General features: G+C 48.3%; 1 protein-coding gene across 3 annotated transcripts in view; it reads left to right on the top strand.

Annotated features, from left to right (window-relative positions):
- The window catches only part of alms1 (ALMS1 centrosome and basal body associated protein), a 102,013-nt gene that overhangs the window by 36,648 nt on the left and 38,537 nt on the right, over positions 1 to 26,828 (top strand). For 2 of the 3 annotated variants that reach the window (XM_067978597.1, XM_067978635.1), the window contains exons 6-11: positions 4,845 to 4,995; positions 7,589 to 8,875; positions 10,019 to 10,149; positions 17,681 to 18,998; positions 22,310 to 22,435; positions 22,516 to 22,677. In XM_067978597.1, the coding sequence (XP_067834698.1) occupies positions 4,845 to 4,995; positions 7,589 to 8,875; positions 10,019 to 10,149; positions 17,681 to 18,998; positions 22,310 to 22,435; positions 22,516 to 22,677 (3,175 nt within the window). The remainder of the gene's footprint in view (positions 1 to 4,844; positions 4,996 to 7,588; positions 8,876 to 10,018; positions 10,150 to 17,680; positions 18,999 to 22,309; positions 22,436 to 22,515; positions 22,678 to 26,828) is intronic. The other variant, XM_067978660.1, reaches the window with a different exon arrangement.

The following is a 26,828-nucleotide window of genomic DNA, read 5'->3' as shown; positions in this document are numbered from 1 at the left end:
GGAGGAGATGAGAATTTTTTTACGCAGTGAGTTGTGATGATCTGGAATGCGCTGCCTGAAAGGGCGGTGGAATCAGATTCAATAATAACTTTCAAAAGGGAATTGGGTAAATACTTGAAGGGGAAAAATTTGCAGGGTTATGGGGAAAGAGGAGGGGGAGTGGGACTAATTAGATAGCTCTTTCAAAGAGCCGGCACAGGTACGACGGGCCGAATGGCCTCCTTCTGTGCTGTAAGATTCTAAGGTTGCACTGATACAGTTGTATCAGAAATCCAGTCCCGTTCTGGGAAAGAAGGAGCACCTGTGAAACCCAGACCCGGCTCTTAGAGTGGAGCGCCAGCCAGCTGCATGAACTGCCAGTGATCGGCCTTGTTGGAACAGCTGAGCAGTCACTCATGTCAAATTGCAAACCCGTTTCTGTAACGTTGATGTGCTGACAGTAGCTCGAAGGGAGACGGCTCATACCTGTCCTTGGATCCACACTTGTAATATGCAGACATATTAAATAGATTTAATTGAAAGATGGAACAGGCTCAAGGGGCTGTTTGACCTCCTCCTGTTCCTATGTTGCATTAAGTTCGGCTGTTCGATGCTGTAGCTGATCCGCAAACTGTCAAACCGCCCATACCCTGTTTAACCTCTCCTCCCCTCCCAGTGCGCCCAAGGTCTTTTTGGAACTTGGGGCCCTCCTGACACGCAGAGCCAGAGGCCCCACGTCCGATGCCCGGGGTCTGCGTTGAGTTAGCTGATCGCAGCCGGCTCAGTTGGCCTTGTTGCTTCTGGGTTAGTGAGGGGGGTTTGGGGGGGGGGTGGAGGGAACAAAATCAATTGTAGCGCCTGCCCCTGATGGCTGCCCTTGCAACCCAACCCCTGCGTGTGTGAGCATTGGGTGAGGACAGGATCGTGTCCTCCTGTGGTGGAACTGCCTGCCGACAGTCACCGTCCAGCTTCACACATCAAGACTGCTCACCTGTACCGTGGAATCCGACCGTAGCACCTTCGAGTGAGTAGGTGGGATGGGGGGGGAGGCGGGGGAAGAAGGAACAAGTGGGGAAAAAGGGAACATAAACTTGTAGAAACTCAATTTGCTACAGGGGACCGGCCTGTGAGGCTGCGTTTGTTTATTGGGCTCAGAGTATTGCTGGTGTCTCTGAACCACCAGTGTGCAACAGAATGTGGAGAACTAACGATAAATGCCCAGAGCGATACCCAGAACATACCCATGCAGGCAAGATACATGTAAATGGGTACACTAGTGTGGTGGTCCTGGTACTGGACCAACATCCGAGGGACATCCCGAGGCCTGGACTAAAATCCAGAGTCATGAGTTCAAATCCCGCCACGGCAGCTGGCAAATTTAAATTCAATTCATTAATTAAATAAAAATCTGGAATTAAAATACTAGTATCAGTAATGATGGCCATGAAACTACCGGATTGTCGTAAAAACCCATCTGGTTCACTAATGTCCTTTAGGGAAGGAAACCTGCCGTCCTTACCCGGTCTGGCCTAAATGTGACTCCAGACCCACAGCAATGTGGTTGATTCTTAATTGCCCTCTGAAATGGCCTAGCAAGCCACTCAGTTGTAAAATCTCGCTACGAAAAGTCATAATAAGAATAAAACCGGACGGACCACCCGGCATCGGACCACAAGGCACCGGACACGACAACGGCAAAACACCAAGCCCAGCCGACCCTGCAAGGTCCTCCTTACTAACATCTGGGGACTTGTGCCAAAATTGGGAGAGCTGTTCCACAGACTAGTCAAGCAACAGCCTGACATAGCCATACTCACAGAATCATATCTTTCAGCCAATGTCCCAGACTCTTCCATCACCATCCCTGGGTATGTCCTGTCCCACCGGCAGGACAGACCCACCAGAGGTGGCGGTACAGTGATATACAGCCAGGAGGGAGTGGCCCTGGGAGTCCTCAACATTGACTCTGGACCCCATGAAATCTCATGGCATCAGGTCAAACATGGGCAAGGAAACCTCCTGCTGATTACCACCTACCGTCCTCCCTCAGCTGATGAATCAGTCCTCCTCCATGTTGAGCACCACTTGGAGGAAGCACTGAGGGTAGCAAGGGCACAAAATGTACTCTGGGTGGGGGACTTCAATGTCCATCACCAAGAGTGGCTCGGTAGCACCACTACTGACCGAGCTGGCCGAGTCCTGAAGGACATAGCTGCTAGACTGGGCCTGCGGCAGGTGGTGAGCGAAGTCCCGTCTTCGCACTGAAGACACCATCCAACGTGTCGTGTGGCACTACCACCGTGCTAAATGGGATAGATTCAGAACAGATCGAGCAGCTCAAAACTGGGCATCCATGAGGCGCTGTGGGCCATCAGCAGCAGCAGAATTGTATTCCAGCACAATCTGTAACCTCATGGCCCGGCATATTCCTCACTCTACCATTACCAACAAGCCAGGGGATCAACCCTGGTTCAATGAGGAGTGCAGAAGAGCATGCCAGGAGCAGCACCAGGCATACCTCAAAATGAGGTGCCAACCTGGTGAAGCTACAACTCAGGACTGCATGCATGCTAAACAGCGGAAGCAACATGCTATAGACAGAGCTAAGCGATTCCACAACCAACGGATCAGATCAAAGCTCTGCAGTCCTGCCACATCCAGTCGTGAATGGTGGTGGACAATTAAACAACTAACGGGAGGAGGAGGTTCTGCAAACATCCTCATCCTCAATGATGGCGGAGTCCAGCACGTGAGTGCAAAAGACAAGGCTGAAGCGTTTGCAACCATCTTCAGCCAGAAGTGCCGAGTGGATGATCCATCTCAGCCTCCTCCCGATATCCCCACCATCACGGAAGCCAGTCTTCGGCCAATTCAATTCACTCCATGTGATATCAAGAAATGGCTGAGTGCACTGGATACAGCAAAGGCTATGGGCCCCGACAACATCCCAGCTGTAGTGCTGAAGACTTGTGCTCCAGAACTAGCCGCGCCTCTAGCCAAGCTGTTCCAGTACAGCTACAACACTGGCATCTACCCGACAATGTGGAAAATTGCCCAGGTATGTCCTGTCCACAAAAAGCAGGACAAATCCAATCCGGCCAATTACCGCCCCATCAGTCTACTCTCAATCATCAGCAAAGTGATGGAAGGTGTCGTCGACAATGCTATCAAGCGGCACTTACTCACCAATAACCTGCTCACCGATGCTCAGTTTGGGTTCCGCCAGGACCACTCGGCTCCAGACCTCATTACAGCCTTGGTCCAAACATGGACAAAAGAGCTGAATTCCAGAGGTGAGGTGAGAGTGACTGCCCTTGACATCAAGGCAGCATTTGACCGAGTGTGGCACCAAGGAGCCCTAGTAAAATTGAAGTCAATGGGAATCAGGGGGAAAACTCTCCAGTGGCTGGAGTCATACCTAGCACAAAGGAAGATGATAGTGGTTGTTGGAGGCCAATCATCTCAGCCCAGGACATTGCTGCAGGAGTTCCTCAGGGCAGTGTCCTAGGCCCAACCATCTTCAGCTGCTTCATCAGTGACCTTCCCTCCATCATAAGGTCAGAAATGGGGATGTTCGCTGATGACTGCACAGTGTTCAGTTCCATTCGCAACCCCTCAAATAATGAAGCACTCCGAGCCCGCATGCAGCAAGACCTGGACAACATCCAGGCTTGGGCTGATAAGTGGCAAGTAACATTCGCGCCAGATAAGTGCCAGGCAATGACCATCTCCAACAAGAGAGAGTCGAACCACCTCCCCTTGACATTCAACGGCATTACCATCGCCGAATCCCCCACCATCAACATCCTGGGGGTCACCATTGACCAGAAACTTAACTGGACCAGCCATATAAATACTGTGGCTACGAGAGCAGGTCAGAGGCTGGGTATTCTGCGGCGAGTGACTCACCTCCTGACTCCCCAAAGCCTTTCCACCACCTACAAAGCACAAGTCAGGAGTGTGATGGAATACTCTCCACTTGCCTGGATGAGTGCAGCTCCAACAACACTCAAGCAGCTCGACACCATCCAAGATATAGCAGCCCGCTTGATTGGCACCCCATCCACCACCCGAAACATTCACTCCCTTCACCACCGACGCACTGTGGCTGCAGTGTGCACCATTCACAGGATGCACTGCAGCAACTCGCCAAGGCTTCTTCGACAGCACCTCCCAAACCCGCGACCTCTACCACCTAGAAGGACAAGAGCAGCAGGCACATGGGAACAACACCACCTGCACGTTCCCCTCCAAGTCACACATCATCCCGACTTGGAAATATATCGCCGTTCCTTCATTGCCGCTGGGTCAAAATCCTGGAACTCCCTTCCTAACAGCACTGTGGGAGAACCTTCACCACACGGACTGCAGCGGTTCAAGAAGGCGGCTCACCACCACCTTCTCGAGGGCAATTAGGGATGGGCAATAAATGCTGGCCTCGCCAGCGACGCCCACATCCCGTGAACGAATAAAAAAAAATGTTCTTCGGCTCCTCTGATGGCTGGGAGACCTGTCGTTCAGATGGTAAGGGTCTTAGTGGGGAGAGGGCTTCAGCAGTTCTAGGGCAAGGAAGGGAATGAAATTCCCAGTCCATACCGCCTGTGGGGACAGCTGCTTCTTTGGTACCTCGCCCGAGTGACCATTCTCCATGTGTGAGCCCAGATGGCCAGCATTCATGGCTATTTGACCATGGGAGCTTCACAGGCGGACATTGGATGAGGATACGATGGGGTCCGGAGCGGGGGTACGACCAGCATCTGGGGAAATGTATACCAAGAGGACCCGCGGGGAGTAGAGGCCAAGCTAAAGGAAGGGTCTGTTTCACTCGTTGTAGGTTTTAAAATGTCCTGTTTTACCGTTCTTAGATTTACCTTCGCAATCTGGGAATTAACCAATCTCCGACCAGCATACTGGGTTCAAATGGGCCTTCGAGACAGGTGGATTTCGCCCCATTTGAGCTGAAAAAACTAAGAGGGGCTGATGCAACAATGACCAAAGGACCTCAGGGAACAGATGGTAAGATCGCATACACCCTGTGAGGTTCAAACGTCTGTATTAAGGGGGGGTGTGAGGTTGGAGTGTCTGTATTAAGGGGAGTGTGAGGTTGGAGTGTCTGTATTAAGGGGAGTGTGAGGTTGGAGTGTCTGTATTAAGGGGAGTGTGAGGTTGGAGTGTCTGTATTAAGGGGAGTGTGAGGTTTCAGTGTCTGTATTAAGGGGAGTGTGAGGTTTCAGTGTCTGTATTAAGGGGAGTGTGAGGTTGGAGTGTCTGTATTAAGGGGAGTGTGAGGTTGGAGTGTCTGTATTAAGGGGAGTGTGAGGTTTCAGTGTCTATTAAGGGGAGTGTGAGGTTGGAGTGTCTGTATTAAGGGGAGTGTGAGGTTTCAGTGTCTGTATTAAGGGGAGTGTGAGGTTTCAGTGTCTGTATTAAGGGGAGTGTGAGGTTGAAGTGTCTGTATTAAGGGGAGTGTGAGGTTGGAGTGTCTATTAAGGGGAGTGTGAGGTTGGAGTGTCTATTAAGGGGAGTGTGAGGTTTCAGTGTCTGTATTAAGGGGAGTGTGAGGTTGGAGTGTCTGTATTAAGGGGAGTGTGAGGTTTCAGTGTCTGTATTAAGGGGAGTGTGAGGTTTCAGTGTCTGTATTAAGGGGAGTGTGAGGTTTCAGTGTCTGTATTAAGGGGAGTGTGAGGTTTCAGTGTCTGTATTAAGGGGAGTGTGAGGTTTCAGTGTCTGTATTAAGGGGAGTGTGAGGTTGAAGTGTCTGTATTAAGGGGAGTGTGAGGTTGGAGTGTCTGTATTAAGGGGGAGTGTGAGGTTTCAGTGTCTGTATTAAGGGGGGGTCTGAGGTTGGAGTGTTTGTATTAAGGGAGGTGTGAGGTTGGAGTGTCTGTATTAAGGGGGAGTGTGAGGTTTCAGTGTCTGTATTAAGGGGAGGTGTGAGGTTGGAGTGTCTGTATTAAGGGGGAGTGTGAGGTTTCAGTGTCTGTATTAAGGGGAGGTGTGAGGTTGGAGTGTCTGTATTAAGGGGGAGTGTGAGGTTTCAGTGTCTGTATTAAGGGGGGTCTGAGGTTGGAGTGTCTGTATTAAGGAGAGTGTGAGGTTCGAGTGTCTGTATTAAGGGGAGTGTGAGGTTGGAGTGTCTGTATTAAGGGGAGTGTGAGGTTTCAGTGTCTGTATTAAGGGGAGTGTGAGGTTTCAGTGTCTGTATTAAGGGAGGTGTGAGGTTGGAGTGTCTGTATTAAGGGGAGTGTGAGGTTTCAGTGTCTGTATTAAGGGGGGTGTGAGGTTTCAGTGTCTGTATTAAGGGGAGTGTGAGGTTGGAGTGTCTGTATTAAGGGGAGTGTGAGGTTTCAGTGTCTGTATTAAGGGGAGTGTGAGGTTGGAGTGTCTGTATTAAGGGGAGTGTGAGGTTGGAGTGTCTGTATTAAGGGGAGTGTGAGGTTTCAGTGTCTGTATTAAGGGGAGTGTGAGGTTGGAGTGTCTGTATTAAGGGGAGTGTGAGGTTGGAGTGTCTGTATTAAGGGGAGTGTGAGGTTTCAGTGTCTGTATTAAGGGGAGTGTGAGGTTTCAGTGTCTGTATTAAGGGGAGTGTGAGGTTGAAGTGTCTGTATTAAGGGGAGTGTGAGGTTGGAGTGTCTATTAAGGGGAGTGTGAGGTTGGAGTGTCTATTAAGGGGAGTGTGAGGTTTCAGTGTCTGTATTAAGGGGAGTGTGAGGTTGGAGTGTCTGTATTAAGGGGAGTGTGAGGTTGGAGTGTCTGTATTAAGGGGAGTGTGAGGTTTCAGTGTCTGTGTTAAGGGGGGTGTGAGGTTGGAGTGTCTGTATTAAGGGGGGTCTGAGGTTGGAGTGTCTGTATTAAGGGGGGTCTGAGGTTGGAGTGTCTGTATTAAGGGGAGTGTGAGGTTGGAGTGTCTATTAAGGGGAGTGTGAGGTTTCAGTGTCTGTATTAAGGGAGGTGTGAGGTTGGAGTGTCTGTATTAAGGGAGGTGTGAGGTTGGAGTGTCTGTATTAAGGGGAGTGTGAGGTTTCAGTGTCTGTATTAAGGGGAGTGTGAGGTTTCAGTGTCTGTATTAAGGGGAGTGTGAGGTTTCAGTGTCTGTATTAAGGGGAGTGTGAGGTTTCAGTGTCTGTATTAAGGGGAGTGTGAGGTTTCAGTGTCTGTATTAAGGGGAGTGTGAGGTTTCAGTGTCTGTATTAAGGGGAGTGTGAGGTTTCAGTGTCTGTATTAAGGGGAGTGTGAGGTTTCAGTGTCTGTATTAAGGGGAGTGTGAGGTTGGAGTGTCTGTATTAAGGGGAGTGTGAGGTTGGAGTGTCTGTATTAAGGGGGAGTGTGAGGTTTCAGTGTCTGTATTAAGAGGAGTGTGAGGTTAGAGTGTCTGTATTAAGGGGAGTGTGAGGCTTCAGTGTCTGTATTAAGGGGGGTCTGAGGTTGGAGTGTCTGTATTAAGGGGGGTCTGAGGTTGGAGTGTCTGTATTAAGGGGAGTGTGAGGTTGAAGTGTCTGTATTAAGGGGGGTTATGAATTGATGTATTTTGATAAATTCCTTGTCGACAATTTAAAAATAATAAAATCTAACTTTGCCATGCTAATGTATCTGCTCCCTTAAATTGCAGGACTCTCCCCACTGGGCCACGTTTCGAGATGCAGTTTCTATTCCGATACCCTGACCCACAGCACGTCCATTCCCATGGGCTCAGAGACAGGCCGGGACACCCCGTTCCCCATGGAGCTGTCACCGGGGTTGGTGGAGAAGGTTGCCACGGATCAGCCCATCGGCCATTTCAGCTCTGGGTTCCCACCCGCCAACAGACGTCTGGACTTCCAGACCCAGCATCCAGCCCACGCCTCACAGGTCCGGGAGGATTCAGCTGAGGGGGCAGGCGTGGCCAGCTCCCCGATCCTGGGCACGGCATCAAGCCACAGCTGCGAGTCCGTTTCCAGGAGGGTCGGGCGGTTATTGAGCTGGTTCGAAAGTACCCCTGATGCCAACGGGCGCGACTCGGCGCCTTTCGGCCCCTCCTCCAGGAGCGAGGGAGCGCCTTCCGCACCTCCCACGGCCACTATCCATACGAGCGGAGACGAGCCCTTCCCGCCCAGCCTCGGCAGCAGGCTGCTTGACCACCACCACTGCTGCGAGGACGCACCCCCGCGCAACGACTCCTTCATCGGATTGAAGACGCTGAGTGAGATCCGCAAGCTGCTGGGCGAGGCGGGAAACCTCTCGGCCGAGTCGACCGCAGACTTTCGCTCAGAGAGGCCTGACTCCAACGTGGACGCAGCAGCGACCCTCGCGGGCGATGAAGAGAATGATTTCCTGTCTCGGTGGGCGGACACGAGCCCACAGACCGTGACTACGACGCTGAGCAGCAAGCAGCTGAAGGAGAGCCCCGCCCCAGGAGTGGGGGCTGCCTGTGAGGAGCATCTCACTGCCGGTAACACCAGCAGCGCCCCTCACTTTTCCCGAGAGGAGGGAGAGTGGCAGCAGCTCCTGGAAGGACAAGCTGGGCCTGCGGCCGGTGTTAGACACGTGGCGAGAGACGAACCCGAGGGGTGCAGCGGGGTCACCGCGGACAAGGCGGGACCCAGGGGGGGCAAGACGGGGGCTCCGTCCGAGCCAGCCAACCGTCCCCGAGCCTGCTCCAGCCCCCCGAATTCCCTCGCCAGGCTAACCAGATCCGTCTCCCATCCCCAAGCACCCTCACCCGAAACTCGACTCGCCGCCTGGCCTCGCGGGGCCCGTGCGCCCAGTGACGAGAGCGGGGCGGGTGGAGGGGTTGAGGAAGGCAGCGGCACGGACTCGCTGGCTGCCCGAGTGGCCATCCTGCTCCGAGACCAGTGTCCGACAGAGCTGGCAAGTAACCTCATCAGGGCAGCAGATGCAGTGGAACAGGGAGCACAAGGTAAGAGAATCAGCGAGCAGTCGGGGAGCCCCTCATATCCTCTGTTGTTCAACTGCCAGCTTATATTATCATCGCCAGTTGAAATTCTGCCCTGGGAGTGTCTGATGGGACAGTGTAGAGGGAGCTTTACTCTGTATCTAACCCGTGCTGTACCTGCCCTGGGAGTGTTTGATGGGACAGTGTAGAGGGAGCTTTACTCTGTATCTAACCTGTGCTGTACCTGCCCTGGGAGTGTTTGATGGGACAGTGTAGAGGGAGCTTTACTCTGTATCAAACCCGTGCTGTACCTGACCCTGGGAGTGTTTGATGGGACAGTGTAGAGTGAGCTTTACTCTGTATCTAACCCGTGCTGTACCTGCCCTGGGAGTGTTTGATGGGACAGTGTAGAGGGAGCTTTACTCTGTATCTAACCTGTGCTGTACCTGCCCTGGGAGTGTTTGATGGGACAGTGTAGAGGGAGCTTTACTCTGTATCTAACCCGTGCTGTACCTGCCCTGGGAGTGTTTGATGGGACAGTGTAGAGGGAGCTTTACTCTGTATCTAACCCGTGCTGTACCTGCCCTGGGAGTGTTTGATGGGACAGTGTAGAGGGAGCTTTACTCTGTATCTAACCCGTGCTGTACCTGCCCTGGGAGTGTTTGATGGGACAGTGTAGAGGGAGCTTTACTCTGTATCTAACCCGTGCTGTACCTGCCCTGGGAGTGTTTGATGGGACAGTGTAGAGGGAGCTTTACTCTGTATCTAACCCGTGCTGTACCTGCCCTGGGAGTGTTTGATGGGACAGTGTATCTTGAAAAAGAGGAATATTAAAGGGCAATGGGGAGTGAGCAGAGAATAGGATTGGACTCGGGGGTTGGGGGGGGTTTATGTTGGGATAAACTTGATGAGCCACGTGGTCTGTCTGTGCTGAAACATTCCACAGTTCACAGCAGGAGAACAAAATGCTGTCACCACCTTAGTGTTAAGGAACCCTGGAATTTACAGGAATGGAAAAGACTGATTCATCCCGGTCTTCGAGTTCCAAAAGCGGCATGCTGTTGTACCCCAGAGTCATAAAACCATGTCCTCACCAATAACAGCGGAGTCACCGGGAGTGCTGAGGGCTACAGTCAGCAGAACCTGACAGCTTCTCCTTTGATCTAGATTGGGAAAAGATAAAGCCAGCAAACCAGCCGCCCGACCCACTTTCAATCCTCGATGAAGAGGACCGGAGGAAGATTGAAGAAATCAAATCAGAATTACTTCGAACATCGAAGAATTTCATTAGCTCTCAGGTAGGATTGTGAAACACGTTTGTCTTCAGACTGTTGGTCTGTGTCTAACTCGTGCTGTACCTGCCCTGGGAGTGTTTGATGGGACAGTGTAGAGGGAGCTTTACTCTGTATCTAACCCGTGCTGTACCTGATCCTGGGAGTGTTTGATGGGACAGTGTAGAGGGAGCTTTACTCTGTATCTAACCCGTGCTGTATCTGCCCTGGGAGTGTTTGATGGGACAGTGTAGAGGGAGCTTTACTCTGTATCTAACCCGTGCTGTACCTGCCCTGGGAGTGTTTGATGGGACAGTGTAGAGGGAGCTTTACTCTGTATCTAACCCGTGCTGTACCTGCCCTGGGAGTGTTTGATGGGACAGTGTAGAGGGAGCTTTACTCTGTATCTAACCCGTGCTGTACCTGCCCTGGGAGTGTTTGATGGGACAGTGTAGAGGGAGCTTTACTCTGTATCTAACCCGTGCTGTATCTGCCCTGGGAGTGTTTGATGGGACAGTGTAGAGGGAGCTTTACTCTGTATCTAACCCGTGCTGTACCTGCCCTGGGAGTGTTTGATGGGACAGTGTAGAGGGAGCTTTATTCTGTATCTAACCCATGCTGTATCTGCCCTGGGAGTGTTTGATGGGACAGTGTAGAGGGAGCTTTACTCTGTATCTAACCCGTGCTGTACCTGCCCTGGGAGTGTTTGATGGGACAGTGTAGAGGGAGCTTTACTCTGTATCTAACCCGTGCTGTACCTGCCCTGGGAGTGTTTGATGGGACAGTGTAGAGGGAGCTTTACTCTGTATCTAACCCGTGCTGTATCTGTCCTGGGAGTGTTTGATGGGACAGTGTAGGGGGAGCTTTACTCTGTATCTAACCTGTGCTGTACCTGCCCAGGGAGTGTTTGATGCTGTCACTGTCTTCCTTAAATGATAAATGAGATGTCTGAAGCATGTATTTGGGTGAGGAGGAGAGAAAATAGATTCTATAAATCTGGAGTGGGGATTATGCATCTATATCCATCTACATTCGGACAAAGACTGTGTTCCTCTCTCTTAAGCCAATTGAGTCAGGCGGTACTTGGGTGGGAGAGACGCCTTTGAGCTGCTGCCTTTCTGACAGTATTCGTGCTGACTCCGCCCTTCATTTTCCCAAGTCGACTGTTAATATCAAACTGAATAAAGCCAGGATGGAATAAGCTCAGAATTTTAAGCCTGTGATGTTTCTCTGACCCACTGTGAGCTCAGCATGTTAGGGTAACAGTCAGTAAACAAAGAGGGGCATGCCTGGGCTTGACTAGTGCTGCCAGAGCTGGCTAATGAGAGTCATGTAGAATCGCAGGTGGATACAGCCTGGAAACTCTTTATTAGCACCACCAAGAATCAACATTGCAATTCACGGCCTGCGGGGTAAGGTGCAACTTCTGTTGGCTCAGTGTGTAACCGTTCAGTTCCTGAATACTCTATTCTGTCTGCTCCTGCTCTGTGTGTAACCTTTCAGTTCCTGTATACTCTATTCTGTCTGCTCCTGCTCAGTGTGTAACCGTTCAGTTCCTGAATACTCTATTCTGTCTGCTCCTGCTCTGTGTAACCTTTCAGTTCCTGTATACTCTATTTTGTCTGCTCCTGCTCAGTGTGTAACCGTTCAGTTCCTGTATACTCTATTCTGTCTGCTCCTGCTCAGTGTGTAACCGTTCGGTTCCTGTATACTCTATTCTGTCTGCTCCTGCTCAGTGTGTAACCGTTCAGTTCCTGTATACTCTATTCTGTCTGCTCCTGCTCTGTGTATAATCTGTGCTAGCTACTCCCATTGAGGGTATAAATTTTTCAATTACGGTATAATCTGTTCTATCTACTCAAATTCATCAGTCTATAATCTGTGCTGTCTGATCACGTTCAGTCTAAAATGTGCGCTGTCTGTATGTAAATCCTTCCATGGCCTCGTCCCTCCCTACCTTTGTAACTTCTTCTGGCATTACAACAAACCCCCCCCCTCCGCGCCCCCAGAACTCTACGTTCCTCTGACTGGCCTCTTGTGCCCCGTCCCCCTCTTTGCCCCACTATTCGCGGCCGTGCCATCAGCCATTTCGGTTCCACGCTCTGCAGCTCCCTCTCTAAACCCCTTTACTTCTGCACCCACGTGCACGCTCGTACCTGCACACACATGAGCGCACGTACAAATATACATGTACACATGTACATACACACATGCTCACACACTTTCCAGCAAGAGTAACTGGCGAACGATCAGGAGGTTGATTTTTCTCCTCCCTTGCCCAGGGGGATTTGAAACACATTGCAGCACCCAACCACCACCACACCAGCTGAGACCCACTAACTCGGCACCAACCAGGCATTGAAGCAGGCAGCACATTTCCCCAAACCAGGCCACTGGGGGTTGCTGAGGCCGGAACTCAGGGAGGTGCCCTGCACTCAGCCAGATTCACAAGTACAGATTTCTTCTTTGCAGGGAAGGATTCCTTCAGCAGCAGCTGCCAGGCTGTAAGTTGCTCTGTTTTAAGTTTTTAATCCCCTCTGGTTTGTATTTTCTCTGCTGCTCTTTGCATCATAAAGTACAGTAACAGTCCTGTGAATCGGCTGCAATGGTGTTCAGCAAATGCACAAAGGTGAAGTGTAATCACAAGTGTCCCTCTCTCTCTGCCTCTTTCCTGGGTGATGCATGGTTTGACTTTGGGCTGACTGGTTCGAACTGGAGGTCGGCTTTGCGTTTTTCTTGTGCTGTGAGCCCCGTTTGTCGGGTAAGCTTGCTTATCCCTTGCGGAGTGGGTTTCCCTGATGTGAGTGTGTGGCTGATTCTGTAATTCGGGGGGAATTGTTAATTCTGGCCATGCGATCCCAAACAAGGCAGGACGTAGGTTTCAGATCACAGAAGATTCTTAGGAAACTTTTTTGCTGCGGCCACCAGACAAAGTCCGAAAGAAGGATGTCCCATACACACGCTCACTATTAATACCAGATAGAATGATGTCCCATACACACACTCACTATTAATACCAGATAGAATGATGTCCCATACACACACTCACTATTAATACCAGATAGAATGATGTCCCATACACACACTCACTATTAATACCAGATAGAATGATGTCCCATACACACGCTCACTATTAATACCAGATAGAATGATGTCCCATACACACACTCACTATTAATACCAGATAGAATGATGTCCCATACACACACTCACTATTAATACCAGATAGAATGATGTCCCATACACACACTCACTATTAATACCAGATAGAATGATGTCCCATACACACGCTCACTATTAATACCAGATAGAATGATGTCCCATACACACACTCACTATTAATACCAGATAGAATGATGTCCCATACACACGCTCACTATTAATACCAGATAGAATGATGTCCCATACACACGCTCACTATTAATACCAGATAGAATGATGTCCCATACACACGCTCACTATTAATACCAGATAGAATGATGTCCCATACACACGCTCACTATTAATACCAGATAGAATGATGTCCCATACACACGCTCACTATTAATACCAGATAGAATGATGTCCCATACACACGCTCACTATTAATACCAGATAGAATGATGTCCCATACACACACTCACTATTAATACCAGATAGAATGACGTCCCATACACACGCTCACTATTAATACCAGATAGAATGATGTCCCATACGCACGCTCACTATTAATACTAGATAGAATAATGACCCATACACACGCTCACTATTAATACCAGATAGAATGATGTCCCATACACACACTCACTATTAATACCAGATAGAATGATGACCCATACACACGCTCACTATTAATACCAGATAGAATGATGTCCCATACACACACTCACTATTAATACCAGATAGAATGATGTCCCATACACACGCTCACTATTAATACTAGATAGAATAATGACCCATAAACACGCTCACTATTAATACCAGATAGAATGATGTCCCATACACACGCTCACTATTAATACTAGATAGAATAATGACCCATAAACACGCTCACTATTAATACTAGATAGAAGGATGTCCCATACACACGCTCACTATTAATACTAGATAGAATAATGACCCATAAACACGCTCACTATTAATACCAGATAGAAGGATGTCCCATACACACGCTCACTATTAATACCAGATAGAATGATGTCCCATACACACGCTCACTATTAATACCAGATAGAAGGATGTCCCATACACACGCTCACTATTAATACCAGATAGAATGATGTCCCATACACACGCTCACTATTAATACCAGATAGAATGATGTCCCATACGCACGCTCACTATTAATACTAGATAGAATAATGACCCATACACACGCTCACTATTAATACCAGATAGAATGATGTCCCATACACACACTCACTATTAATACCAGATAGAATGATGTCCCATACACACGCTCACTATTAATACCAGATAGAAGGATGTCCCATACACACGCTCACTATTAATACTAGATAGAATAATGACCCATACACACGCTCACTATTAATACCAGATAGAATGATGTCCCATACACACACTCACTATTAATACCAGATAGAATGATGTCCCATACACACACTCACTATTAATACTAGATAGAATAATGACCCATAAACACGCTCACTATTAATACCAGATAGAATGATGTCCCATACACACGCTCACTATTAATACTAGATAGAATAATGACCCATACACACGCTCACTATTAATACCAGATAGAATGATGTCCCATACACACACTCACTATTAATACCAGATAGAATGATGTCCCATACACACGCTCACTATTAATACTAGATAGAAGGATGTCCCATACACACGCTCACTATTAATACCAGATAGAATGATGTCCCATACACACGCTCACTATTAATACCAGATAGAATGATGTCCCATACGCACGCTCACTATTAATACTAGATAGAATAATGACCCATACACACGCTCACTATTAATACCAGATAGAATGATGTCCCATACACACACTCACTATTAATACCAGATAGAAGGATGTCCCATACACACGCTCACTATTAATACCAGATAGAATGATGTCCCATACACACGCTCACTATTAATACTAGATAGAATAATGACCCATACACACGCTCACTATTAATACCAGATAGAATGATGTCCCATACACACACTCACTATTAATACCAGATAGAATGATGTCCCATACACACACTCACTATTAATACTAGATAGAATAATGACCCATAAACACGCTCACTATTAATACCAGATAGAATGATGTCCCATACACACGCTCACTATTAATACTAGATAGAATAATGACCCATACACACGCTCACTATTAATACCAGATAGAATGATGTCCCATACACACACTCACTATTAATACCAGATCGAATGATGTCCCATACACACACTCACTATTAATACTAGATAGAAGGATGTCCCATACACACGCTCACTATTAATACCAGATAGAATGATGTCCCATACACACGCTCACTATTAATACCAGATAGAATGATGTCCCATACGCACGCTCACTATTAATACTAGATAGAATAATGACCCATACACACGCTCACTATTAATACCAGATAGAATGATGTCCCATACACACACTCACTATTAATACCAGATAGAAGGATGTCCCATACACACGCTCACTATTAATACTAGATAGAATAATGACCCATAAACACGCTCACTATTAATACCAGATAGAATGATGTCCCATACACACGCTCACTATTAATACTAGATAGAATAATGACCCATAAACACGCTCACTATTAATACTAGATAGAAGGATGTCCCATACACACGCTCACTATTAATACTAGATAGAATAATGACCCATAAACACGCTCACTATTAATACCAGATAGAAGGATGTCCCATACACACGCTCACTATTAATACCAGATAGAATGATGTCCCATACACACACTCACTATTAATACTAGATAGAAGGATGTCCCATACACACGCTCACTATTAATACCAGATAGAATGATGTCCCATACACACACTCACTATTAATACTAGATAGAAGGATGTCCCATACACACGCTCACTATTAATACTAGATAGAATGATGTCCCATACACACGCTCACTATTAATACTAGATAGAAGGATGTCCCATGCACATGCTCACTATTAATACTAGATAGAATGATGCCCCATACACACGCTCACTATTAATACCAGATAGAATGATGTCCCATACACACGCTCACTATTAATACCAGATAGAATGATGTCCCATACACACGCTCACTATTAATACCAGATAGAAGGATGTCCCATACACACACTCACTATTAATACCAGATAAAATGATGTCCCATACGCACACTTACTATTAATACCAGCTGTCTTCCACTCTGCTCAGTTAAGGGCATAAGACCCTGGATACTGAGACCCCATGGTTGACGGCAGTCAGTGGATCTCTGATGAGGTTAGAAGTTAACTAACTGCCTAGAGTAACATCTGTCAGGGTCAGCTTGCAAAAAGTCTGCATAAGCCCCAGAAAGGTCAGCGATAAATGTGGCAGTCAGTGTGGTCCTGAATCATATGTACAGGGAGGGTCCCAGGTTTGCTTTACCCTCTGTGCTGAGTTTGCTTTTCTCAGTAGGGACTGCTGTTTACATCAATGCTTCTTGGTAGCAAGGGGAGCAGTCTGCCCTGGCTCCTGCTGCTGGCGACAATCCAGGGACCCCAGGATTGGGCTTGTTCGCCTTACCTCCCACCGTCCCGTCCCTGTCGATAATCACCGTCTAAGCTTGTACATAAGGTTTATCTTCCTGGCTGAGAGCAGCTGGGGACCAGGGAGCTTGGCTTTCAGCAGGAGCCAGCACCTTTAAGAAAGAGGGGATGGTAGAGAAGTGGTGTGTGCGAGAGGGAGGACATATCTACCCAGGAAAAGTCCTGTGTGTGCAACCTGCACCTTCATTTGACGCGCTGGTCACAATTTGCATCGAAGTAGAGTCGGCACAGACGGTTCAGGCCAGCCTTTCACATCAGATCGGCATTTGCAGATTGCAGACAGGAGGAGCGAGGAAATAAACTATTGAGGGCAGCACTGGTTTCTGGCTGCAAATTCTCACTGTTCTGGTTATGGGAATGGAGGTAATGGAGTGGAAAACATCTCTCGCAGCACACTGCTGCCACCACTGCATCTGGGGAGCAGTCGCTCCAGGCAATGGAAGGTGAGCTCCCCTGAGACGTGTACTGGCAGGAAGGGCTATGCGCTGGATTGCCATAGTGTGGAGGGAGGCAGTTTTGATGCTTGCTCTCCCAGCCGTTTGCTGCGTTGCTATGGTGAGATGCTGGGTGAGAGTCACACAGCTCCCTGCACAGGGAGAAGTTGGAGAAAGAAATAGGCAGAGAACTTTCTATAGCTCAGCTTCACACCCTCTGTACTGCAGTTACTGTATAGGCCCTGTGCAGACCAGGGAGAGGGGTGACCAGAGAGGATGCCTTGCCTCAAACTAAAAACAAAGCAAAGAGAAACAAAGCGGATGAAATAACGTTTGTATTTTTGGCAGGATGGATGGCTGGTTGATGCCGAGGATTTGTCGTTGCCCCCAAATATCTCATCGTCTATAGAGACCGTCCCAGAGATCGAGCTCCCAGCTCTCCCCGCCGCTGCATTCCTGTCTGTCAACACAGCAAGATCCCAGATCTCCAGCCAGCTCCGGAAGCTTTCCGACAATCTTTTTGACACCACGGTTCAGCTAAGGACTCCCCTGCGCAGGGACATGGACGAGCGGCTGAAAGCGATGGCTCTCGACTCCCCTGCGAGCGGTTGCGTCCATTCCGCACCTTCGCAGCTCGCAAAGCCCATTGTTGCCATCACTTTTTCTTCGCGCAGGAGGCCCTCCTCCTCCAGCCCCCAGGTCAGCCCTGGCCGAGGGGCTCCCCTTCCCACACCGCTTCCCGAGGAGACGTCCGGTGGAAAACCGGTGATCGCCGACAGACCTGGTGACCACGAGGAGCCTCCCGGCCCTGGCCGTCCGCAGGAGGGCGCTGGGGCGACCGAGGAGACGGGGGCTGGGCCAGTGAGGCCCGAGCAAGCCCAGCCCCCGAGCTCCGCGCTTCACGCCGACCGGGAGGAGCGTCCGCCCAGCAGCCCAGAGCAGAGAAAGCAGCCCGGCACGGAGACAAGCTTCACTGGACAAACCCCGGCAGAGACGGGGGAGCTGCCTAGCCACATCACAACCAGCACCGCAGGAATAAAACCCCACTCCGCTTATGTAGGTGCGCCTAGCTCCTCTCCCATCAAGACTGTGCTTTCTCATCTCCGGTTAACCCTTTCTCCAAAGCGCTCAGCTGCCACCGTGGCTCAGCCCGGTCACGTTCCTGTGCCATCCAGGAAGCTCCACTTTGGTGCTGAAGATGTACACGGGAAAACAGAAGGAGACTCGGCACTGCTGCAGGCTCCACCTCCGACCCACGGTCCTGCCCCGAGCCCGGCCTGTCCCGTTGTCCATCAGCCGGAGGCGGCGGGTGACCGGGGGCCGCCGTACCCCCCACTGCCCATGCCCGTCCCGGCTTTTTACTCCCCGTTCCCGCCCTTGTTCGACTACCCCTCTGAGGCCAGGCATCCCGGCACAGCCCAGCAGTCCGGAGAGGCCAGGCCGGTCCCGAGGTTTCTGACTGGACAGGATGGCAGCAAGGTGGACGTGTGGACGCAGACGGTCAAACCGCTGCCCTCAGCCCCGCCAGTAACCGTCACCGCCACCGCCGAGACAATGGGGCAGGACGTGTCGGCACAAACCGAGAGAACTCAGCCTGGGCTGGCACAGAGGACGTCTGCCAGCACCACAGCCACCACCGGCCAAGCACCGATAACTCGGAGAACAGGTAGATGCCCAGACTAGTGAACAGAGAAACAGGGCTGTGGGGAAAGAGCAGGGGAATGGGACTAAATTCTTTCAAAGAGCCGGCATGGGCGGAATGGCCTCCTCCTGTGCTGTACCTACTATGATAGTCGGGAGTGAGTTACCGGCCTGAATCTATTATTACTGGATAATTATAAACAGGGGGATTGAGGGCCACAAACTAATATATATTACTGGGATATTTATGTAGGAACATAGGAACAGGAGGAGGCCATTCAGCCCCTCAAGCCTGCTCCACCATTCAATTAGATCATGCCTGATCTGTATCTTAACTCCATTTACCCACCTTTGCTCCATATCCCTTACCCAACAAAAATCTATCAGTCTTAGCCTTGAAAGCTTCAATTGACTCCCAGCATCCACAGCCTTTTGGGGGAGAGAGTTCCAGATTCCCACTACCCTTTGGGTGAAAGGTTGCTTCCTGATTTAACTCCTAAATGGCCTAGATCTCATTTTAAGATTGCGTCCCATCGTTCAATATGGTTTTATGAAAGGGAAATCGTGTTTGACAAACTTATTAAGTTTTTTGTGGATGTAACTAGCAGGGTAGATAAAGGGGAACAAGTGGATGTAGTATATTTAGATTTTCAAAAGGCATTCGATAAGGTGCCACATGAAAGGCTGTTACACAAGGTACGGGCCTCATGGGATTGGGGGTAATATATTAGCATGGATAGAGGATTGGTTAACAGGCAGAAAACAGAGAGAGAGATAAGCGGGTCATTTTCAGACTGGCAGGCTATAACTAGTGGGGTGCCGCAAGGATCGGTGCTTGGGCCTCAGCTATTTACAATCTATATTAATGACTTAGATGAAGGGACCGAGTGTAATGTGTCCAAGTTTGCTGACAATACAAAGCTAGGTGGGAAAGTAAACTGTGAGGAGGACACAAAGAGTCTGGAAAGGGATATAGACAGGTTAAGTGAGTGGCAAGAAGGTGGCAGATGTAGTAATGTGAGGAAATGAGAGGTTATTCACATTGGTAGGAAGAATAGAAAAACAGAATATTTTAAATGGTGAGAAACTATTAAATATTGATGTTCAGAGGGATTTGGCTGTCCTTGTACAAGAACCACAAAAAGTTAACATACAGGTAGGTACATCAAGCAATTAGGAAGGCAAATGGTACATTAGCCTTTATTGCAAGGGGTGGAGTACAAGAGTATGGAAATCTTGCTGTAATTGTACAGAGTTTCGGTGAGACCACACCTGGAGTGCTGTGTACAGTTTTGGTCTCCTTACCTAAGGAAGGATATACTTGCCTTAGAGGTGGTGCAACGAAGGTTCACTAGATTAATTCCTGGGATGAGATGGTTGTCCTATGAGGAGAGATTGAGTAGAATGGGCCTATACTCTCTGGAATTTAGAAGAATGAGAGGTGATCTCATTGTAACATGTAAGATTCTGAGGGGGCTTGACAGGGTAGATGCTGAGAGGTTGTTTCCCCTGGCTGGAGAGTCTAGAACTAGGGAGCGTAGTCTCAGGATAAGGGGTCGGCCATTTAAGACTGAGATGAGGAGAAATTTCTTCACTCAGAGGGTTGTGAATCTTTGGAATTCTCTGCCCCAGAGGGCTGTGGATGCTGAGTCATTGAATATATTCAAGACTGAGATCGATGGATTTTTGGACTCTAGGGGAATCAAAGGATATGGGGATCGAACGGGAAAGTGGAGTTGAGGTCGAAGGTCAGCCATGAATGGCGGAGCAGGCTCGAGGGGCCGAATGGCCTACTCATGCTCCTATTTCTTATGTTCTGGATTTCCCCACCAGAGGAAATAGTTTCCCTCTATCTACCCTATCAATTCACTTTAAAAGTTTCCCCACCACTGACATTAGGCTCACTGGCCTGTAATTGCCGGGTTTATGCCTCTCCCCTTTTTTGAACAGGGGTGTAACATTTGCAATCCTCCAGTCCTCTGGCACCACCCCTATATCTAAGGAGATTGGAAAATTTTGGCCAGAGCCTCTGCAATTTCCACCCTTACTTCCCTCAGTAACCTAGGATGCATCCCATCTGAACCAGGGGACTTTTCTACTTTGTTAAATATATTACTGGACTACTTATGTGGGGAAGGGCAGATTCCTCTTATGTTACTGGGGTATTTATGCAAGGAGAGGCAGATGCCTCTTATGTTTCTGGGAAATTTATGTGGGGAGGGGTACATTCCACTGTTATGTTACTAGGGTATTTATAGAATGATGCATTTCCTCTTGATGAGATCATCACTGAGTGATTATGATATCACTACTACAAGAATTTAGGACTTTAATTGCTTTACGGTTGGTGATTGGGATCTGTAACACTGGTTTGTAAAATAGAAATATAACAGTAATCTGTATACTGGGAGTGTAATACTGGGAGTGTAATACTGGTCTGTATACTGGGAGTGTAATACTGGTCTGTATACTGGGAGTGTAATACTGGTCTGTGTACACAGTATGATGTGTACACTGGCCTGTGTACACAGTATGATGTGTACACTGGCCTGTGTACACAGTATGATGTGTACACTGGCCTGTGTACACAGTATGATGTGTACACTGGCCTGTGTACACAGTATGATGTGTACACTGGCCTGTGTACACAGTATGATGTGTACACTGGCCTGTGTACACAGTATGATGTGTACACTGGCCTGTGTACACAGTATGATGTGTACACTGGCCTGTGTACACGGTATAATACTAGTCTGTGTACTCAGTATGATGTGTACACTAGTCTGTATACACAGTATAATACTAGTCTGTATATGGTATAATAGTTTGTGTACACAGTATAATACTAGTCTGTATATGGTATAATACTAGTCTGTGTACACAGTATGATGTGTACACTAGTCTGTATATGGTATAATACTAGTCTGTGTACACAGTATGATGTGTACACTAGTCTGTATACACAGTATAATACTAGTCTGTATATGGTATAATAGTTTGTGTACACAGTTTAATACTAGTCTGTGTACACAGTATGATACTAATTTATATGGTATAATAGTCTGTATACGGTATAATACTAGTCTGCAGTGTGATACTAGTCTGTAGACTGTGTATACAGTATAATGCTTATCTAAAAAAGGATGGTACTAGTCTGTGTATACAGTATAATACTTGCCTGTACACCGTATAATACTCGCCTGTATTCTAGTACCAATGAAATAGGGAGAATGTTTGAAAACTAGAGGTGAGAGAGGGATCACCGATAAGACAACAGGCTTTCTGTTCTGTGCAAGACTGCGAGACACACGCTGCAGTATCTTTTCTTGCCTGCAGATGTGCCTGTGATGTTGCCGTACAGACCTGCAGGCAGCTCCAAGCTGTTCTACATGCCTCACTCTGGGACGAAGAGCAGAACCGGCCTGGTGGATTCCGAGAGCAGCAGCGAGAGCTCACAAACAGGTCAGCCACAAGACCTTTCTAATGTGACCCCCCCCAGATTCTGACTGTGTGGTTTGACCCTAGCTCGTTTCCCCTCCCAGATTCACAGGACGCACCTCCCACTAGAATCCTGACTGAGGCACTGGGAACCAGGGGCTATGGTCCATCAAACAAACTGACCAAGCACAGAGAGATAGCGTACGGCAAGGCAGCAGCCCCAAAGATATCCAGGGAGAAGGAGGAAATGAGATTGTTAGAAAGAGGTGAGAATGCCTGTGGAGATCAATGAAATGTCAGAGAGCATGGAAAGGGCAGGCAGGTGGCAGATACAGTTTAATGTGGATAAGTGTGAGGTAACATGTCTGGAGGAAAAACAAGGAATGGGATCTTACACTGAGGGATGTGGATGACCAGAGAGACCTCGGAGGTTCAAATACATACGTCCCCGAAATTATGCAGGTAGATTTTTAAAATAAAAATTTGAGTTTCATAAATAGGGGCGTAGAGTACAAGAGTAAAGGAATAATGATAAATTTGTACTAAACAATGGTTAGGCCACAGTTAAAGAAAGATTTATTCATTCTCGGGATGTGGGCGTCGATTGCAAGACCAGCATTTATTGCCCATCCCTGGTTGCTCTGAGTTCTGGTGGTACCTGAACAGCTTGCCAGGGCAGTTAAGAGTCAACCACATTGGTGAAAAGAAAGAACTTGCATTTATATAGTGCCTTTCACAACCTCGGGACGTCCCAAAGCGCTCCACAGCCAATGAAGTACTTTTTGAAGTGCGGTTACTGTTGTAACGTAGGAAACAGGGCAGCCAATTTACACACAGCAAGATCCCACAAACAGCAACGTGATAATCACCAGATAATCTGTTTAGGTGATGTTGGCTGAGGGATAAATATTGACCGGGATATACGAACATACAAAGAGACGGACAGGAAAAGACGGGCTGATCCACCCATCCTGTCCCAAACAGTCGTGATGCAACTAAGTGTCGTGACCCCCCGTTGTACCCTCCCACCTGTAGTGATGTCATCTCCTGGGACACGCAAAAAAAAGATTAGAAAAGTCTAGGCCAATTCAGTGGGGAAAGAATCCTGGGAAATTCCTCTCCGTCCCCTTAATGTGATCAAAATGAGTTCCAGGAGGTCACAGAACCAGAGAGATACATACCCAACATCCCACCTATCTTCTGTACGCGGTGAGATCAACCCCTCTTCTGGAATGTTGCAGTGAATCCGTGCTCACCACACGAGCCGGGAACTTGTTCCACGTGTCAATGAACCTCTGCGTAAAAGACAGACCTTCTGACATCTAACCCAGTCCTTTGCTTTCATAGCTTATCCACACAAACCCTTGTTTTCCCCAATCTATCTAGTTCAGTCTGTCTCCACAGGTCACCCCACGCAAGAACTCTCCTGCTCTTCTTCCAGTAGTGCAATGAGAGGGCAGGCGGGGCCTCGGTTTAACATCTCATCCGCACAAGTCTCGTCCTGGATTATATGCTCAAATCTCCAGATTGGGGCTTGAGCCCGCAACAGTCTGATGAGAGGCAAGAGTGCAACCACTGAGCCAGGGCTGATAACTTGAGCACTATGTGTAGTTTCGGGTGGCCCCCCTTTTAGAAAGGACATTAAAGCCATCAGGAGCATACGATTCACCAGAATGATGCCAGGGATGGGAAACTATAGTTATGAGGAAACACTCGGGATACTGGGACTATTTACACTGGAGAAGGCTGAAGAGATTTAATGGAGGTTTTTAAAATTATAAATAGTTTTAATAGAGAGATAAGGGAAAGACTAATTTCTCTGGTTGGCGAGTAAGTGTTGAGGGATCATCAATTTAAAATTATCACTGAGAGTGAGGACAGAATTTAGGAAAGAATTCTTTGCACAGAGGGTTGTTGGAGCATGGAATGGTTTACCACAGGGAGTGGTTGAGGCAAAGACCATTGCACCTTTTAAAGGAAAATTGGATAAATATTTGAAGCAGAGAAAGATACAGGGCTATGGGGAGATAGCGGGGCAGTGGGATTAGTTTGGGATTGATAAAGGGCTGTGGGGAGAGCACAGGGCAGTGGGATTAGTTTGCGATTGATAGGAACATAGGCAAAAGATATCTATCTCACATTTAAATTTAGCAATTGAGCTAGTATCAATTGCTGTTTGCGGAAGAGAGTTCCAAACTTCTACCACCCTTTGTGTGTAGAAATGTTTTCTAATCTAGCTCCTGAAAGGTCTGGCTCTAATTTTTAGACTGTGCCCCCTACTCCTAGAATCCCCAACCAGCGGAAATAGTTTCTCTCTATCCACCCTATCTGTTCCCCTTAATATCTTTATAAACTTTGATCAGATCACCCCTTAACCTTCGAAACTCCAGAGAATACAACCCCAATTTGTGTAATCTCTCCTCGTAACTTAACCCTTGAAGTCCGGGTATCATTCTAGTAAACCTACGCTGCACTCCCTCCAAGGCCATATGTCTTTCCGAAGGTGCAGTGCCCAGAACTGCTCACAGTACTCCAGGTGCGGTCTAACCAGATTAGTTTTGGTTTGATACAGGGCTATGGGGAGAGAGTGGGGCAGTGGGATTAGTTTGGGATTGATACAGGGCTATGGGGAGAGTGTGGGGCAGTGGGATTAGTTTGCGATTGATACAGGGCTATGGGGAGAGAGTGGGGCAGTGGGATTAGTTTACGATTGATACAGGGCTATGGGGAGAGAGTGGGGCAGTGGGATTAGTTTACGATTGATACAGGGCTATGGGGAGAGAGTGGGGCAGTGGGATTACTCTAACAAAGAACCAGTACAGACACGAAGGGCCGAATGGCAACCTTCTGTGCGATAAACTTCTATGGCTATACTGAATGAGAATGGGCTAAGGACGCCCTTTTGGTGTTCAACCAGCACTGTCATAGGCTTTTTCCAACTTAAATCTCCTGAGGGAAATAAAAACCACTGGAAAACTCACCAGAAATGTTCGCTCCATTAATGATGCACACCTGCACTCTGGTGATATGCCGGAGCTCCCAGCTCCATTTACATTGCACCGTGGATTTCACTGCACCATGATAACAAAGAAATAACTGCTCTCCTGCACTCCTACATCTCGATAGAAAGAAAGAAAGAACTTGCATTTATATAGCGCCTTTCACGACCTCAGGCTGTGTACACGACACAGGATGATGGAGAGTGAGCCTTACCACCAACCCAGGGACAGTTTTTGGTGAGTGGCGTTTAGATGCATTGCTGCAGCTTCCCAGCGTATCGGCACCAATGGGATTTCCTGGCCCTATAACTAGAGCTTCCACATTCAAAGAAAGAAAGGGCTTGCATTTATGTAGCGCCTTTCAGAACCTCAGGACGTCCCAAAGCACTTTGCAGCCAATGAAGTACTTTTTGAAGTGTAGACACTGTTGTAATGTAGGAAACGAGGCAGCCAATTTGCACACAGCAAACTCCCGCAAACAGCAATGAGATAATGAGCAGATAATCTGTTTTTAGTGGCGTTGGTTGAGCGATAAATATTGGCCAGGACACTGGGGACTCTTCTTCGAAATAGTGCTGTGGGATTTTTTACGCCCACCTGAAAGGGCAGACAGGGCCTCGGTTCAATGTCTCATCTGAAAGACGGCGCCTCCGACAGTGCAGCACTCACTCAGTGCTGCACTGGGAGTGTCAGCCTGGATTATGTCCTCACGTCTCTGGAGTGGGACTTGAGGTCGCGACCTTCTGACTCCGAGGCGAGAGTGCTACCACTGAGCCACGGCTGACACCAATGGATAAAGTCAATTAGCCTTTTATACTTGAGGCTCATCCCCCAATTTGTTAACAGAGCAAAAAGTGGAACAGGCTGAATCTCTCTTGAGCTTATGTGTACAGTGTATGAGTTAGTGTGCCCAGTGTCAACAGTTAATCCTAAATGCTTTATATGGTGCACTGGAGATTACTGGTGATGCCCCACCAAGTTTTGTGAGCGGTTGGCGAGGCCGGCATTTATTGCCTATCCCTAATTGCCCTTGAGAAGGTGGTGCTGAGGCACTTTCTTGAACCGCTGCGGTCCGTGTGGTGAAGGTTCTCCCACGATGGTGTTGAGTAAGCTTTTGTGTATAGGGTTCAATCTCTGTGTATGCGGTGATCTTGCTTTTTTGTGTATGGGGTCTCTTTTTGTGTAAAGGGGTAACATTATTTTTGTATATGGGAGTTACCTTTGGGGTGGCGACATGTTTGACAGGCGTTTTGTGTAGTGTTTTCACTTTTGAGGGTCTCTATGTGCACGTGAGGATCTCACTTTTGGGGGTCTTGCTCTTTTGTGTACGGGGGACGGGGGGATCTCACTTTTAGGAGTGTGGCTCTGTGCATTTGTGAGTCCGTCCAGCCCACTGACTGGTTTTACCAGGTGTGTCC

The sequence above is a fragment of the Heptranchias perlo genome, chromosome 1 (genome assembly GCF_035084215.1).
Source record: "Heptranchias perlo isolate sHepPer1 chromosome 1, sHepPer1.hap1, whole genome shotgun sequence".
In the NCBI taxonomy this organism is placed as follows: Eukaryota; Metazoa; Chordata; class Chondrichthyes; order Hexanchiformes; family Hexanchidae; genus Heptranchias; species Heptranchias perlo.
Note: the sequence above shows the minus strand (reverse complement) of the source record. Positions and strands in the feature narration are given on the sequence as shown.